General features: G+C 39.5%; 1 protein-coding gene across 5 annotated transcripts in view; it reads left to right on the forward strand.

Annotated features, from left to right (window-relative positions):
* Positions 1-11,864, forward strand: part of tpcn2 (two pore segment channel 2) — a 55,949-nt gene extending 44,085 nt beyond the window's left edge. For 2 of the 5 annotated variants that reach the window (XM_068046533.1, XM_068046532.1), the window contains 8 exons: positions 1,346-1,445; positions 2,631-2,702; positions 3,545-3,627; positions 4,572-4,665; positions 4,861-4,943; positions 8,072-8,153; positions 8,806-8,894; positions 11,107-11,864. In XM_068046533.1, coding sequence (XP_067902634.1) covers positions 1,346-1,445; positions 2,631-2,702; positions 3,545-3,627; positions 4,572-4,665; positions 4,861-4,943; positions 8,072-8,153; positions 8,806-8,894; positions 11,107-11,194 — 691 coding nt within the window. In that variant the 3' untranslated portion in view covers positions 11,195-11,864. Of the gene's footprint in view, positions 1-1,345; positions 1,446-2,630; positions 2,703-3,544; positions 3,628-4,571; positions 4,666-4,860; positions 4,944-6,955; positions 8,154-8,805; positions 8,895-11,106 lie in introns of those variants that run through there. The other 3 variants (XM_068046534.1, XM_068046535.1, XM_068046536.1) reach the window with 3 other exon arrangements.
* Positions 11,865-14,164: the final 2,300 nt, after the last annotated feature.

Below are 14,164 nucleotides of genomic sequence, written 5' to 3' on the forward strand. Positions count from 1 at the left end.
CAGGCCACCCTGTAGAGAGGGTCTTTCTCCCGCTGCCCCCCCCCACCCCCAACAAACATTCATTGGTGGCCTGGCTGCGAAACCCTTTTTTTATTAGATTTGAAAATGTTGGAGAGAGGGCTCCTCCCTTTTTGAAGTGCCCTCTCCCTCACTTGCCCTCTATTGCAGGCTGCTGCACTTTTCAAGCTGGAAACCTCTGGCTCCCATCCAAGAGCTCACCCACTGCCCTTAAGTAGAAGGCAAGCTCATCCTCTGGCATCTAGGGCGGCACAGTGGCGCAGTGGTTAGCACCACAGCCTCATAGCTCCAGCGACCCGGGTTCAGTTCTGGGTACTGCCTGTGCAGAGTTTGCAAGTTCTCCCTGTGACTGTGTGGGTTTCTGCCGGATGCCCTGGTTTCCTCCCACAGCCAAAGACTTGCAGGTTGATGGGTAAATTGGCCATTGTAAATTGACCCTAGTGTAGGTAGGTAGGTGGTAGGAGAATGGTGGGGATGTGGTAGGGAATATGAGATTAATGTAGGATTATATAAATGGGCGGTTGTTGGTCGGCACAGACTCGGGCCAAAGGGCCTGTTTTAAGTGCTCTCTATGACTGTATTAGTGAGTAATTCTGGGGAAAATTTGAGTGGTTTTGGTCTGTTTCCCACACAGTGCGGGCTCCTGACCCATGTCTCAGCCTGACTGTGAGGTTCAGAAGTCTGCAGGGAAAATCCTGTCCGTGATGTATGGAGTCTTGTCGGTTGTGTTCCTTTTTAATTTGTTCAGTTTTAACTCGTGATCACTGTGTGTGAGCAAAAAAGTGGCCTAAACATATTTTGGACTGAACAGTATTGTAAAATTTCCTTAACATTTTGATGCAAAGCTTCCACTGCAGTCTTTGTGTCGGCACTTTCCATATTGTAAGGTAGGAAGGGAACATTTAATGATTTAAAAAATATGACTATTCTGACTGGTTTCTCAAGTATGTATGCTGTGTGTTCTGGAGTCAACAGAAAAGCAATACTGCTCCTTTTTTAATTGGTTCCTCTTTGAGATTGGAAAGATTCGGGAGTGGGGTTGCTGCAATTGTTGATATTCTGCCTCCTACAAATCAAATTGGTCTTAAGACTCCTGATGAAAATACAGCTACAGCAAGCGTTGTGGATGAGGTAGTACTTTGGAATATCATTTCCAAGGAAATTTTGGATACTGCATCATAGGATTATTATGCAAATCATTGGGTAAATATGACAAACTAAATGTGACTGTTTTGGTTTACAGTTGCTGGCAAACAGCAAAGTGAGTGTCAAAGGTAACTTCAGTTGATTTTGTTTTTTTGGAACTGTTTATCTGATTTCCCTACAGGAATCCAGAACTACATGGATTGCTCTCTCTTTGGGAAACCGTTCGGCTGGCGAATATGCTCGTTGTTTTCAGATTCCTTCGGATAATTCCCAATATTAAGGTGCTTTGGATCAAAATATTTGAGTGACTCTTGCATTTTTTTTGAAGCAATTTTTAAATAAGTTACACAAGGTGAAAACTGTTAAATTTTTTTGTCAGAATATGATTTTTCTGGGTTCTATTTGAGCATGTGCACATTTTAGATCCATAAACACGTTTCATTGAAATGCATTTTGTAGTTCCTCTATTAAACTTAGTTTTAACTCCTTTGCCTCATGTAGATCTGTTGCAATACTGTTGTGAATAAATGTATGAAGGGTTGAGTGAAGATAAATACTTGCATTTATATAGCACCTTTCGTCACCCAGATGTCTCAAAGCGCTTTACAACCAATGAAGTACTTTTTTGCAGTGTAGTCACTGTTGTAGTGCAGGAAATGCAAAATCCAGTATGTGAACAGCAAGCTCCCACAAACAGCCTTGTGATAATGACCAGGTAATCTGTTGTGCCACACCTGCCAAAGAAGTATGTTTAGATCTTGAGTTTCTAATTCTGGAGCTGCCAGTTAGTTCATGTTATGAATTTAATAAGCTATGCAAATTAATAGTAACATTGGAGCAAGTGGTCCCATCTTGATCTGGGGGCAGGGGGAAGCGGGAGGAATCATCTGACATTCTTGAATTTATCTTGCAATGTATTGCTTCCAAGAGGCGTTGCTCTCCGCATGGCTTGATCATAAACGCACTCCTCCCTCAGTGGAATAGGGTGTAATCAGTTGCACAGCTTGTGTCTCAATCCAGCAGCTTGTATTGATATGAATAAATTCTGGTGACGTGGACTCCTCATTGAACACATGTAAGGCCCAGCATTGCATCTGCCATAGGTAGCAAAGCTCACCCAGGTTAATTAACATGATGGCACCGGAATACTTTCAGACTCCAGAACTTTTTTTAGGAACAATTTGTGTTAAGCGCACACAGTATGCAGGGCCTAATGTTGTAGCCTGTATTTGATTTAGAAAACCTTGTCACTGGCATATTGCCATTTTCATGTATGTGAAAAATAATAGTTCCGCAACTTCAAAATCAGCAGGGAAGTAATTGAACAAGGTTAGTTCCTGAAGTATTGTAGAGTTTGAGGATATGAAACTTGAAAAATTTGCTCATTGCTGACTATCATCTTTTGGTGTAGACTGGTTCACAATGTGTGTTTATATTTCATATATTTTTCTGTTTGCATTTTTCAGTTGATGGCGTTAGTTGCTAGTAGCCTCTTGGATCTGATCAAGAATTTGCGAGCTTTTGCTGGAATTCTTGTGGCAAGTAGCAAAACCTGTTTTTTTTTCTCTGTTGAGCTTTGCATGCTTGTGCAGGAATCAAGTTTAGGTTATGGAGATACAGGATAATGGCTGGTACCAGATTTGACTTGTTCCTGAATTATTATGGAATTAAGGTAAAAGGATCATCTCTACATCTCTTCCCATTTTTCCCCTGCTGTATTTTTTTTTTTTTTTGGTCCCTTTTTTTCAAAGCTTTTGTCTGTTCCTTTGACCATTTTCACTTGTGATTCATCCCAGGAGTTGTCTTTGTTTTCATCCTCTCTAATTGACTGCTTTAATACACCTGCCCAGACCCAAGATGCTAAATAGTCCAGTCAGCTTGGTTCAGTTGGTAGATGTCTTGCCTTTTGAGGCAGAAGGTTGAGAGTTCAAGTCTAATACCAGGACCCTACTAGACTAATAAGCTAGTAACTGGAGGATACACATTTTCCAAGAACTTCTCCAGTTCCCACTGCACTCAGTTTTTTTTAAGGTGGCTGTATTGTCCAATACTCAGTGATTCTCTTTCCACCACGCTGAAAAAAAAAGTTCCGTCTTCCATTTTAGAGTCGGTGCCATGTGTTGGCTAGGAGTGGGAGTTTATGCTGACTGCCATTGTTGAGATGAATGCCTTGTGTTAACAAATGCCACATGTTGTGCTGTCTTAACAGAATATAACTAGAATCTAAAACTTTAGATGGAGAAATGTAATTCAAAAATGACTCTGCAGACTAACCACCATCAACATGGTTTAATGCTTATTCTACTGACCATGTACTTTTTTTCTTGTCTTTCCTCCTCTTACCCCCCGCCCTCTCTTTTCCCCCCTGGCCCCTTTACAGGTGGCATACTATGTTTTCGCAATTGTTGGTGTAGTCTTATTCAAAGACAAAATCCCAGCTCCCCACAACTCAACAAACGCAAGGCAAGTTTCAGTCTGTGTGCAAATATGACTTTTTGCATGATGGTACAAATGAAACTGTATGCTCGGTTATACTTTTTGTGCCTTTTTTTTTCTTCCTCTCCATTTCTCTTGAAAGCACTGACCCTACAATTGGCACCCTGGCTACCTGAGCTTCCAGAAGTGGTGGTATTTATGCGTGTGTGTGTGTGTGCATGTGGACTGAGTGTCAGCAGGCTAATTCATCATGAGCTACTTCACAGCTGAACTTGAACCTAGCTCCATCTGCTGGGTATCACATGTACTTCCAGAGGTCATGGAATAGTGATCAAGAATGGGAGCCCTCTTTAATTTCCACTCTCTGGCCTAGAATGCTGAGGCCAATTGTGATACCTTTGCTTGTTGCCTCAGCCAACTTAACACAAACTGAGGAAACTTTACCTGAGATATTCCTGCCTTTTTATATCGCTCTGCTACCTTTGCTGAGCCATTGACTAAGCTTACTCTCTGGACACGGCTGACTCTTGAAGCAGTGAAGACTGATGTGGCTGAACGCTTAATTTTTTTCAAAGGCTTCCTCATGCCTCAAAAGGAAGAAAAAAAAGAGCTGTAATTAGTGTGTTTTTTTTTTTAAAAGTTAGTCTAGGAAGAAACATCAGGAGTTTTACCAGATTCCGTTCAGTATCTCTGAGGTGTAATTTTATGTGGACTTGCAGGTTCTTGTAACCTACAAGTAAATTCATTTGTACAGTCTGAATGTCCGATTTTAAAAATATAGATGACTGTTTTTAAAATTGCTGTTTCCTCCCCCCAAACTGCTCACCACCTTTGATACAAGGTGCAGGATCCTTTGTTGCAATGCAATATACTTTGTATTTTTAATTCTGGGTTAGCCACACATTAAGTGACTGGTTATACTGTGAATTCAAAAACTGATGGTGACAGTATTTGTTTTTTTGCTTTTACAGTCTGAGTGCAAGCATTTCACCAGAGAACATAACGGTTCAGTGCGGTACCTATGAGCAACTGGGTTATTGGCCCAACAACTTTAATGACTTTGCTGTAAGTTGTCTATTTTATTGCCAGAAATTGATCCAGAATTAAATACAACATGCTTGTACAATTCATCTTAATGGCAGCCTTGAGGCATTCAAAGTGAGAATAATGAAGCAAAGCCTGTTTTTTTTTTTTGGATGCATGCACATCTCCTACAATATGAATACTGTAATAGCTTAAGATTTTTTTTCTCTCTGGCAGGCGGCTTTGATCACCCTGTGGGATCTAATGGTGGTAAACAACTGGCAGGTTTTCCTGGATGTCTATTCAAGATACGCAAGTCCGTGAGTAACTTTTTTTTTAAAGTTAAATTGGTTGGTGTTGGAGAATCTAACTTTTTCAGAGTGCGACCTAATCTTAAATGTTTCTTGCTGACTTCAGTAGGGTCAAAGGAAATGAGTTCCCTATTTGTTAGCTCCTGGTGAATGTGACTTTAAAAATGGTTACTTGTGTTCTGCTCACCATGTTGACTCTCTTCCCTACCCTGTTTTTTCCCTGCATTGCAGCACTGGAAAAGGTCACTGTGGTGCTACTTGAATGCAGGTGTTGGAGCACATTGGGAAGCTGTGTTACTTCCAGACTCCATTTACCTAACTTTGCTCCATATCCCATGCTATTGCCCAACAAAAGAACATCAATCTGTCTTTTGAAAGCTCCAACTTATCTCCGCCTTTAGGGAGAGAGCGTTCCAGATTTCTACCAACTTTTGTGCGAGTGCTTCCTCTTTTTCTTCCCCCCCCCCCACTCTTGAAATGACCTGGCTCTAATTTTAAGATTATGTACCCTTCTTCTAGATTCCCTCACTAGTAGAAATACTTTCTCTTAACTACTTTTTTGCCTGAGGCAGGAGGAGTGCACTGCCTTTTCTAGTTCTACTCCTCCAGAGCTCGCAGCATTTTAAAAAAAAAGTGTTTGCCCAGTTACCGATGCGGTCAATCATCTGCTCAACTGTTTATCCCAGAATAAAATAAAACAACCAGCTTTCTTTAATAAATTATCAGTTTATTATAAAACACGACTTAACCAGTAATGAAGCAAAGCATTAACACACATTGAAATATTAAAATTCCCCTTTTTAAATCTTTTTTCTCTCTTTTCACCCCCCCCCCCCCCCCACCCCCGCGCGCACACTCGTGCACTGTATCTTTTTTTTAAAACAAGAATTCTCTTTGCAGAGATCTGTTACAAAAAAAAAATTTGGCCTAATTCCTGCTAATTCTTGAAGGGAAAAAGATATGGAAAGTTGTCAGTTGTCCCATTTTGGTTTGGTGTCCCAAATATGCGTAGACGGCTATCACTGGGATCTTTCTATAGCAGTTCTTTTCAGGTGACGTTGAGGATCAGTTTGGCAGGTTTTCCAGGAGAAATGTGGCTTCGGGGGTTTCTGGCAGGCGTTTCAGAAGGAATGTAGTATTAATTTCTCTCTTTCTTGCAACTGATTCTCAGGAAGTTCTCCGATGGAAGAGGGTGAGCTGATGGTGATTTCTGTCTTGGTGGTTTTCTCCCATCTGTTAAAAAAACAGTTCACACCCAATACACGATAAAGTAAAACCAAAAACAATATGTCAAGAATTGAGCCTCCTGAGCCCTATAAATCTTGACCTGTCACTTCTTCTCTGTAAACCTCTTTCCCAGGTCACCAAGGTTTCTGTTTATTGCTTAAAGCACTTGACTTCCAGCAAGGTTGTTTTTAAAAAAACATCTCAGTGTCCTTTCAATGAACTGTCAACAACAAAGCAAAGTCCAGCTTTTATGAAATCTTCAGCCTTCCAATGAATCCATCTCCACAATTTAAATACAAGTCCTCAAAAACATATATTTAACAAAAAAAAATAGAAGCAATTTCATAACACCACCTATCAGACCCTCGATCAGATCATCCCTCAATCTGCTATACTTTAGGGAATGCAAGCTAAGTTTTTGCATTCTCTCCTAATTTAATCCTCTAAAGTCTGGGGGTAGGAGAAGCAGCGATTTGCATTTGAGAAAATAGTTGCTTCTGGCTCCTCCAACATTTTGCATAAATTTTTTTTATTCAACACTAATCAGATTAAGCAGAGTTTTCCCAGAAATTATGGGTTTGAAGTGCAACATTTTGAGACCAGAGGAAATGGTGCATGTAGAATGCATAATTTTCCTAAAAGTTGCCAATATTATAACAAACACAACTAGCTGATTTTGTGTGGTTTGATAAACCTGTGTTCTTCCAATAATTTTTTTTTGTTGCTTAAATGTACTGTTGCCGGGACCGACATGCAGTTATTTGCACTGATTTGTATGTTGCTTCCTCCCTCAGATAGCGATGCTGGACAGTCCAGACCATCACTGTTGCCTATGAACTTGCGTCCCCCTTTCTGTTGCTGGACTATGTAGAATGTTTGTATTATCATGAAGCACCACCTGGTGACCAAATTGAGAACTTAAAAGCCCTTGCAGTGCAAGGGTGCTTTGACTATCAAAACGTCATGACTGATTTTTGTGCTAGCAAACAGAATCTGAATATTTTCATTAGATTGGCATTATTCTTTGCTGCAGTTAAATAAATTGACGAATTACACAAGCTTGTTTTTTTTTCAAACTAAAACCCTATACGATTAGAACCATGTGTTTATTTTATCTGTTTTTCAGGTGGATAGCTCTATTTAAGGGATTTGGGTTTTAATTCTCAGATTAAGTTGTGATGGAAAAATTGTGCTGAAGTCTAATAACTTACTAATGCATGTGGAGAAGGCTGTTGAATAAAATGAGCATTGGTTTGTCTGATTTTATGCTCCTGTGAAGCTGCTGCACCTATCTGGCTGTTGTGCTATGTGCTGTATCTCCTACACAATATTCACCAACGTCATTTGGCTTTGTTGCATGATCTGAAGTACTGTCAATTATAATTCTGGAGGTTCAGTAACCTGAGAGAATTAATAACCGGGGATGAGCTTCAGGTTAGTGCAAGATGGGTAGGGACAGGCTCGAAGATTTACTGTTCATGTGGTGGGGGGAGGGTTATGTGACTGTGTAATCCTTTTACCACAAGCAGCTATTGTAGCTAAGTCAATTGTGATACTTAAGAAGGAACTATTTTTAAAAGCTCAAAGATAATGAATATTAAAGGGTCTGGGGAAGAAGTGGGGAAATTAGAAGCTCCAGTGTGGAGCTAGCATTGGCAAGGATGGAATGGGCTCCTGCTAATTATTGTGGGATTGCACATACCTCATGGCTTCCCCCGTCATTGCCAAGAACAGATTGCTGTGAAGAAACTGATCAGTCTCTTGTTTCAAGTTTTAATGTGAATGTTTTCTTTGTTTCTGCACACATTGTTGCCATTTTAAGGTTAAGAATTTTTTTTAATTTTGCAAACCATGTTTAATAATGGATGGCGTCGTGTTTAATTTCTAAAATGAGCCTTTTCATCTTGTAGGTGGTTCAAGCTCTATTTTGTAGCTTGGTGGCTGGTGTCCTCTGTCATTTGGGTTAACCTCTTTGTGGCTTTGATTCTTGAGGTAAGTATGGGGGGGGAGGGTTTAGCAATTCCAAGTGAACATGAAGAAAAACTGCTTACTGTATAAATTTTTTTTTTTTGATCACTATCACTTCTGGTAGATTTATTTTAACTCCAGATTTACAACTGTTCTCGAGTGTAAAAGTGCGTGTCTTAGAATAAAAGAACTATCTTCACAATTTGTTCTTTGTCTATAGCCTAAGATTTTCAGTGCATGCAAAGGCTCTTGCTCTTTACTCTCCACTGTCTGCCCGACAACCCCACCCCCACCCCACTCCAGCCTTGACTTGCACATGTGTTGTATCGTTCTTCTGCACTTTTTTTTTCTTGCCCTTTTCCCGCGCCTCTTTTTTTTTCCCCCCACCCCCCTCCTCCGCCACAAATCCATCTGCATGCACCAATACCAGAAAATAGCGATGGTTTCAGGCATTTGGTTAGTACAGTTGTGAACTGGTTGCCAGGAGGATGAAGTGCAGCTGGTGGTGAGTCTCCTCTCCTGCTGGCACACATGAGTGAGGAGGTCTGAAATTAGCAAAATGTGGCATTGTACTGATCCAACTCGTCGTACCCCTGTGTTCTGTTTAATGCGGTGCATTAATTTGGCGATGTAGTAATTGCTGTATGTTTTTGATTTTTATTCTAAATAATTGCAGAACTTTATTCACAAATGGGATCGGAGCTACCATCCATCTTTCTCTGATCAGGAGTCTGAATATCAGATGAGTGTGCAGGATATGTTCAGGTGAGTGTTGATCCACTAACTTGTATGATGCACTGTAGTGGCAATACTTATTTGTACACATATTTAAGGTACCATTTGCTTTTGTATTAGACGTGATCCAAAAAAAGCTGGACATTTTCCACTTGCATAGTTCTAGGTGAACTAATCAATGTGCTAAAACCTTGTCCTTTTTTAATTATTAAAAATGCTGCATTGTTTTTTTTGCTAACACTTTATTGAATCATTTTCGGAGATTGGATCTAGTTCTTAGTAGTGACCCTGATTTGACATCAGATCTTCATGTCGGAACAACTAGCAACATTAGCCATTATATTTGATTAGAAGTTGATCAGCCAAGCCAATGATACTGACAACAAATGGCTACCTTTGCAAAGATGACTTGAATAAGGCTTAGTGGGGGAGGGGGGCTGGAGGAAGAGTGTCCCTAATCGGCAGTGATGTGGTATTTGCAGTACTGACAAATTAGTTTTAAACTATTGCTGCTTTTTGTAGAAGCAATGTCTAGGGCCAAAGAAAAGGCTCTTGGTAAAACTAAACATTTAATTTGTCATGTCTTAAAACAACTAACAAATATTTTAACAGGTATTAAGTGCTCTTGAATAGAGATGAGTGTCTGTCTGATTCAGCTGAGCTCAAGAATATCTTTGGTTAAAAGAGCAATGGAGAGGAAGCTGATGTATAGGACTGGCCATGATGGGATTTTTGAGCTAGGTTGACTGGGGCCATTTAAAGAATGCTTTGGGCTATTGAGGGAATCAGCATGGGTAGAGTCCCAATATATGGCTGAAGTTTTAAATGGCTACTTTGCACCAGTCTCCCTTGAAGATGCTGAGTTGCCAATATTGCAGCATAGAGTTGATGCTAAAATTGACTGTGCAGAAGTGAATATGGAATGGTCCTTTCTAGAACTGGTGCTCTTGAAGCTGATGGCTTTGTTGGGGTCCTTAAAGAAACACAGCTGCACTACGTGAGCCATTAGCTGGTATTTGCAATTAGCTGTTAGTTGAAGTTTGTGTCTTCCCGTGGACTGGAGAGGTCATGTGATCTTTTAAAGTACAGCAGTAAGTGACTTCAAAAACACTAACCAAGCAATCAGTTATAGGCAAGTTACTAGGAGACGTGAGTAGGGATGTACCTTATGGTCTTGAAAGAACAAGCGATTAAGAGGGTTGCTATGTACCTCTCTGGTTGGGTGATGGGGGAGGAAAGAGATTAAAGCTCACCGACTTGAGGGCATGTTTTGAAGAGGTTACCAAGTTGGCAGATGAGAAGTCTAATTGTTTACTTAGACTTTGAAAGAGCTTGCTATGAAATGTCTCACAAGCCACTAAACAAGGTTGCATCTGGTAGGCAGGCATTGGAAAAGGAATTGGTAGCATTGTGTGGCCAGGAAGTAGTTGCTGATTTCACAAATAGAACTGTTATTGGCCACTAGTTCGGGGATGCATGTTGGGGCTGTTGCTCATCCACTTTTTATCAGTGGACTAGATAAGTGTTGGAGTAATGATTTGCAATCTGCGGATATCATAGAAAATATTTTGCCAGTGCAATAACCTAGGTGCTATATAAATTAAAATGTATTTTTAAATAAGGTAGGTTGACTGGAGTTGTGGTTCCAGTCGCTTTGACTTCCTGGCACTTGCTGTATTACCTATTCTGGATTGGGGGAAATTTTCTTCAGAGTTCTTTTCCTAAATTTATCTAAGTTTTTTTTTTACTTTTATTTTGCTTCTGCCAAGAGATTGTAGGGTGGGATATGTTAAATGGTGTGTCAGTTGCTGCATGTCTGGATATGACCAGTTGCCCGCTTTCTTGTCCCTTTCATATATTCACTTGTTAGATTTTTTTTTAAGCTATATTGATTTTCCAGGACAAACAAATGCAACAAAAACCTAGGAAAATGAGGTTTCTTTCCCTATCCCACTTGGCAGTTTTTTTTTAGCATCTTAATGGCACTCCTCACTCTTCCAAATTTAACTTTTTTTGGGAGGGGTGTTGTCAGTAAAATATTCTGAATAGCACGCAATATGGTTTTATCAGTGCATCTAACTTTGCTTTGCGACCCATGTTTCACCTAAATGTCCTGGAAATTCTATTAAGCTATTAACCACTTTTCTAATGTAAAACAATTAGCAAAATGTTTGAAAACTGTAGCATGCAAAAGTCACTTTTCAGCAGCAATATTTCTCAGCTAATTCTATTAAATTAACAGAGGTGATCTAGAGGAACCCACTGAAGAAGAATTGTTGGAGAGACTGCGACAGCATCCACACCTGCACCTACCCAGAGGGCCCATTTAGTTGCATCTGTATAGCACGCAAACATTTTGGCCACATGTGACTGCTGTTCCAGGACTCGGAGTGCCTCAAAGTGGGTTAGAATATTCTCAAAGCAGAACGATTGCTCACCCTTGCTTTGTCTCCAGACACAAGAACTGAACTAAGTTAAAGTTGCCAATGAACACTTATTAATGGACTAGAAATTTCCTTATAATGTACCACATGCTTTGTATACACACGTAACTGAGACGTATTTTAAATTTGACCTTCTTCCAATGCAGCTTTTAATACTGACATTTCCTTTTCAAGTTGTTTTGGGAAAGTACTTAAAAAAAAAAAAAAAAAACTTTGCTTAAAGATGGAAGATTGTAGTATATATTTACAAACCCAAACATTCACCTAGAATATTGAATTAAAACTGTCCACATTTTATTACCTCTTTCACTTTTTACAGATCCAGTTTTTGGATTTTGACTATTTTGTGACTTGCATCTTAACTAAAACACTGAAGTTAGTGGGATTATTCCTGTGATCATTTAATGAATATATTCTGCACTATGCCAGACACTTGTTTGTTAGCTTGTACCCTGTAGATAATCTTTATGAAAGTACAATATTTTGAAGTCACTCAGTTGTTTTGTTGAGCTTGGTCAGTGGAAGAGTAAATTATTTTGTATGATGTGAATTAAAGGCAACTATTTTTCTAATTGCAGTTCTAAAGTTCTGTTTGTTAGTCACTATTTCAAAGCCACTTCATAATTATTTGCTGGGCAAATTAAATAGGCTTATTTTCACATAGAATGTATTGGTAACTGCTTTAAAAAGCTGTACAGCAGTCCTTTTAATCTACTTGATTTTTGTAGCTTGTTAAAATTCTTTTTTATTGCCCCTTTTATGTTAAAGCAATCAAGTCCATGTTTAAACTGACATGAAAAATACACTCAAATTTCTTAGCTTATGGTTTCAAGCAAACGACTGAAAAATGAAATAGGTAAGCATTTTTACACTGCCATAGTTTTTCACTCCATTGCAGGCCACCTTTGACTTAACAGAAGCTTCCAATATCTGGTTCACTGCCCTTTAGGGAAGAAAATCTGCTGTCCTTAGCCAGACTGGCTTGTATGTGACTCCAGAGCCACAGCAATGTGACCAACTCTCCATCTCTAGCCACTCAGTTTATAAAAAAAAATTGAAGGGGAAGAAGTTTACTGGGATGTGGGGAAAGAGCAGGAGAGTGATATTAATTGGAAAGCTCTACTAAAGAGCTGGCGCAGGCATGGTGGGCTAAATCTTCTGTATCGTTCTATGATTGAGATCTCTATGTCTAAGCTCTAGTGTTGTGAATTCCCTCTGATTCCCATTCTTATTGATCTGCGCAGTAAAAGCCAAGTTTTCAAAGATAAATTAGTCCAATTTTTAGGTGAATGCAACTCTTTCTATTATACACTAAATAAACTTGGCACTGCCTTATAAAACTACCTTAAGGTAATTCAAAACTGTTCTCTTTTTTAAAAAAAATACACTTGTATGTCGCATGCAAAATTTTGATGGCACTTCAAAGTATTGTAACCAGAATTTTTAAAAGCAATTTTGTGGTAGGACTGGGGTTAAGTTAGGAACTCTAAATGTTTCCTTGTGATGAGCTAGGATAAGCATGACACACTCTTTCATATTTTGGGTCATTAACATCTCCCTGTGAATTGACCTAACAAGACCTTTTGTCCAATGTAAATTCCTCAACTATCTGAAGTACCCTTTTTGTTTCTGCTGTAATTCCGTTAGTGGTTGGCATTTGTCTGTTGGTTGTCTTCATTTGTTTTGATTCTGATCGCTGTTTTTGTCACCTATTAAAGTCTTGTGGGGTCAGTTGAAAGTTCTACAGCCATATGAGAATTATATTCCCTGCTGCCTGTAGTTTCACAGAATATCAGATTTAGTATCCAGTTTTGAATTAATGTACTTTTTACAGGCCATGGTGGAGCAATGCTGTTGAGAAACTTTGACTCTTGAAACTTATCGTGTAACTTGGCTGCTTGTTGTTTCCAGATGTTGTCATTGTTGTGTCAGTGAATGCAAGCTGATGGAACTGAATGATATCTGCGTTCTTCCAGTGCATTCTCAATTTTAAATCGCATCACCCATTTGGCAGTCGTGCTGCCAGCTGCTGAGGCCCTAAGCTCTGAAATTCCCTGCTTTTAATCATTTCCGTTTCTCCTTTTTTAAAACCTACCTCTTTAACCAAGCTTTTGGTCATCTGTCCTAATATGTCCTTATGTGGCTTGGTGTCGAACTTTGTTTAACCCTCCTGTGAAGAACTTTTGAATGAAGAACCTTGGAATGTTTTACTACATTAAAGGCACAGTTTACATGCAATTTGTTAATCCTGTATTGATCAGCTTTTGATTTTGTTTTCCCAAGCCTGCTAATATTGGCATTCAGTCTAGTGTTACTTCAAATCCCAAATTGACGGTATGAGACCATTCAGCCCAAGTACTCAGTAGAAAGTACATTTGTACAAAGATTGCTTAAAATGTAAGATTTTTTTAAACATTTCTAAATGATCTACCTTCTCCTGAAGGCACTGACTCAATGGGATAAAATTCCTCAGGTACTGTTGACAATACTGTGAGCCTGGAATGGGTGAGTTTTCAGGCCATTCCACTGTGGGATCATTACACAAGCTACCCAATGCACATGCATGCATGTTCCATCAGGTGTTACTAGACAGCAAATGGGATTGGGGAAAATCAGGTGTTTCCCCACCCCCCCCCCCCCCCCCCCCCCAACAGTCTGTTCCAGAGACCTGAGATCAGTTATAGGCCCTTCTTGACACAGCACAGACCAGTTATTGATTTTGCAGTTTTAAGAAAAGTTTTCTGAATCAATATAACACTGTTCTGGATCAAGTGAATGATGTTAGTTCTTGGTCCCTAAGTAGGGCATCTTTCAGATGTAAATAGTCAAGAAATGGCTTTTGGTGCTGCCTTCTGT

Source organism: Heterodontus francisci, chromosome 14 (assembly GCF_036365525.1).
Source record: "Heterodontus francisci isolate sHetFra1 chromosome 14, sHetFra1.hap1, whole genome shotgun sequence".
NCBI classification, from domain to species: domain Eukaryota; kingdom Metazoa; phylum Chordata; class Chondrichthyes; order Heterodontiformes; family Heterodontidae; genus Heterodontus; species Heterodontus francisci.